Source organism: Gekko japonicus, unplaced genomic scaffold (genome assembly GCF_001447785.1).
Source record: "Gekko japonicus isolate JY-2015 unplaced genomic scaffold, Gekko_japonicus_V1.1 scaffold5845, whole genome shotgun sequence".
Lineage (NCBI taxonomy): Eukaryota > Metazoa > Chordata > Lepidosauria > Squamata > Gekkonidae > Gekko > Gekko japonicus.
The window spans coordinates 8,003-10,831 of NW_015168842.1; the positions used below are offsets into that span (position 1 = coordinate 8,003).

The window sequence follows — 2,829 nt, forward strand, 5'->3', positions numbered from 1 at the left end:
GAAATCGGGGGGGGGGGGAGGAACGTGCAGATCTGCCCTCACAGAGGAGGGAGAGCTTGTACCTGAATAAAACTTGATCTTAAAGGTTCCACTGGACTGTTTTGGGCCGTGGGGCCGTGGGGGGAGGGCTCTGCAACTTACCTGGCTGCTTCTTGCTCTGACTGAGGGCTGCTGGGAGCAGGGGGCGGGGCTTGTTGCGTGTGGCCGCCCCCCCTGGGCTCTTTACTGCCGGAGCGCCGCTCCTGTGCGCTCCCGCAGGAAACGACCCCTGCTCATCAGGGTCAGCCCTGGTTCATACTTGGGTGGGAGACCACCAAGGAAGTCCAGGGTTGCTACGCAGAGACAGGCAACGGCAAACCGCCTCTGAACGGCTCTTGGCTTGGAAACCTGAAAGGGTTGCGCCCTGACCTGGGTAGGCCAGGCCAGCCCGATCCCGTCAGATCTCGGAAGCTCAGCAGGGTCGACTCTGGCAAGTCCTTGGAGGGGAGACCTCCTTGGAATACCAGCAGTCGGGAGGCAGGGGCAGGCTGTATTCGGCCACCTCTCTGAATATCCTCCAGGCCCCCAGTGAGGATTAGTCACCAGAGGTCGGCATGACACACACAGATGAAAAATAGAAAAAAATGCAAGAAAGAAAGAAAGAAAACCCTACATAAATTGGCTGCAACCTGATGACACTTTTCACCCCCGCCCCGAGAAACAGCTCCCCGGTCCTGTGCCTTCCCCTCTGCCTGCCTGTCTCGCTCAGGAAGCCGCTCCAAGTCATCCCCTTCCATTCCTTCTCTCCCCACCCCCCCTCAGCGTACTGTGGTTGGACGTGTTCAACATTCCGGACTCGGGGCAACGCCTCACGGCCTTTGGCTGCCAGAGTGGCTACATCCAAGTGGCCCACGTCGATCCGGCCAGCAGAGGTGAGACCGTCTGGAAGCCCCCAGGCCGGAGCCCTTTGCATGTGGCCTGGCGGGGAGACCCACCCGTGCGTCTGCGGCAGCCTTCTACGAAGGGCATGGAAGCCTGGTGTAGCGGTCGGAGCTTTTGGATCGGGGAGTCTTGAACGTACATCTTCACTTTCCCCTGGAGCTCACTTTGGGACGGGCCCTTCTTTCTCGCCTCACAGCTTTTCTTGTTTTACTTACGTAAAAGATTTATTATTATTTTATTTTTCATTTAGAGAGATTGGGAAACGATTGTAGTGATTCCCCCGCCCTTCACTACCCAAAGCAGTCTCTCTCAGAGCGGCTTACAGTCTCCTTTGCCTTCCCCTCCCCGCAACAGGCACCCTGTGAGGTTGGTGGGGCTGAGAGAGCTCTCTTGAGGGCTGTCCTTGAGAGAACAGCTCTGAGAGAACTTGTGACTGACCCAAGGTCACACCAGCAGCTGCATGTGGAGGAAGAGAAGAAGAGATTGGATTTATACCCCGCCCTTCACTACCCAAAGGAGTCTCTCTCAGAGCAGCTTACAATTTCCTTTCCCTTCCCCTCCCCACAACAGACACCCTGTGAGGTAGGTGGGGCTGAGAGAGCTCTCTCGAGGACTGCTTCTGAGAAAACAGCTCTCTAAAACGTCTTATGATGTCTCACTTCTGTAATGTTTTTTGGTAACCTGGGATTGTCTTTTTTGATTTTGTATGCTGTCCGATGGGTCTCTGACCATAATAAATGAATGGTAGAGGACAGCTCTGAGAGAACTTGTGGCTGACCCAAGGTCACACCGGCAGCTGCATGGGGAGGCGTGGGGGAATCAAACCCGGTTCTCCCAGATTAGAGGCCGTGCTCCTAACCACTACACCAAACTGTCTCTCTATTTTTTATTATTTATTTGAAACATTTGTTTAAAACATTGTTTAAAAACCTTTATTATTAGTATTTAATTCCACCTTCTAGGCGTTCAAGGCAGCTTACAATGTAAATAATGATCAAACCCAATACTTCCATAAAACCTACGAGTTGAAATCAATACTCTAAAGCAGCAGGTGGGGCGGGGGGAACTAATCAAGTGTCAGAGAAGAGCGAGAGCCCCGGAACACCCTGAAGACTAACAAAATTTGCGGCAGGGTAGTCGCTTTCGGGAGTCACACTGCTCACTGCTTCTGCCTCTGAAGAAGTGAGCAGTGACTCCTGAAAGCTCCTCTCCTGCCAACGTATTGTGCTGGTCTTGAAGGTGCTCCTGGACTCTTGCTCTTTTCCACTGCGACAGGCAGACGAACACGGCCACCCACCTTGTTCCATCCTAGTCAAATGTTGTCCTGGGTAAAACCACCTTCAGCCGCTTCCTAAAGCCCAAGAGTGAGTGGTCCAGGCCAGTGTTCCCTCTAAGCACTCTTTGGTCAGTGGGGCAGTCAGGGGGGGCCTCTCCCTCTGGTCTTAATTCCCCGGGGAAGGAACGGATTACGAGGAGACAGTCCTTCGGACACACACACCCCTCCTCCCACGCCCTGTAAGGCTTTAAAGTTCAGTCTGGTGTCGTGGTCAAGTGCGCAGACTCTAATCTTGGAGAACCGGGTTTGATTCCCCCATGCCTCCAGACGGAGCCAGCTGGCATGACCTTGGGTCAGTCACAAGTTCTCTCAGAGCTGTTCTCTCAGGAGGAGTCCTCGAGAGAGCTCTTTCAGGCCCACCTACCTCACAGGGTGTCTGTTGCGGGGAGGGAGAGGGAAAGGAGATTGTAAGCCACTCTGAGACTCCTTTGGGTAGTGAAGGGTGGGGGTGTAAATGCAATCTCTTCTCCTCCTCCTCCTCCTCTTCTTCTTCCCTTCCCCACTCCTCCACTTGCACCTGCTGGATGACCTTGGGCAAGCCGTAGTTCTGATAAGAGCTGTCCTGGAAAAAG

General features: G+C 53.9%; 1 protein-coding gene across 1 annotated transcript in view; it reads left to right on the forward strand.

Moving 5' to 3' along the window:
* The window catches only part of KPTN (kaptin (actin binding protein)), a gene marked incomplete at its 5' end in the record, with an annotated part of 21,422 nt that overhangs the window by 7,120 nt on the left and 11,473 nt on the right, over positions 1 to 2,829 (forward strand). Inside the window, one exon of the mRNA XM_015415753.1 lies at positions 802 to 911. Coding sequence (XP_015271239.1) covers positions 802 to 911 — 110 coding nt within the window. The remainder of the gene's footprint in view (positions 1 to 801; positions 912 to 2,829) is intronic.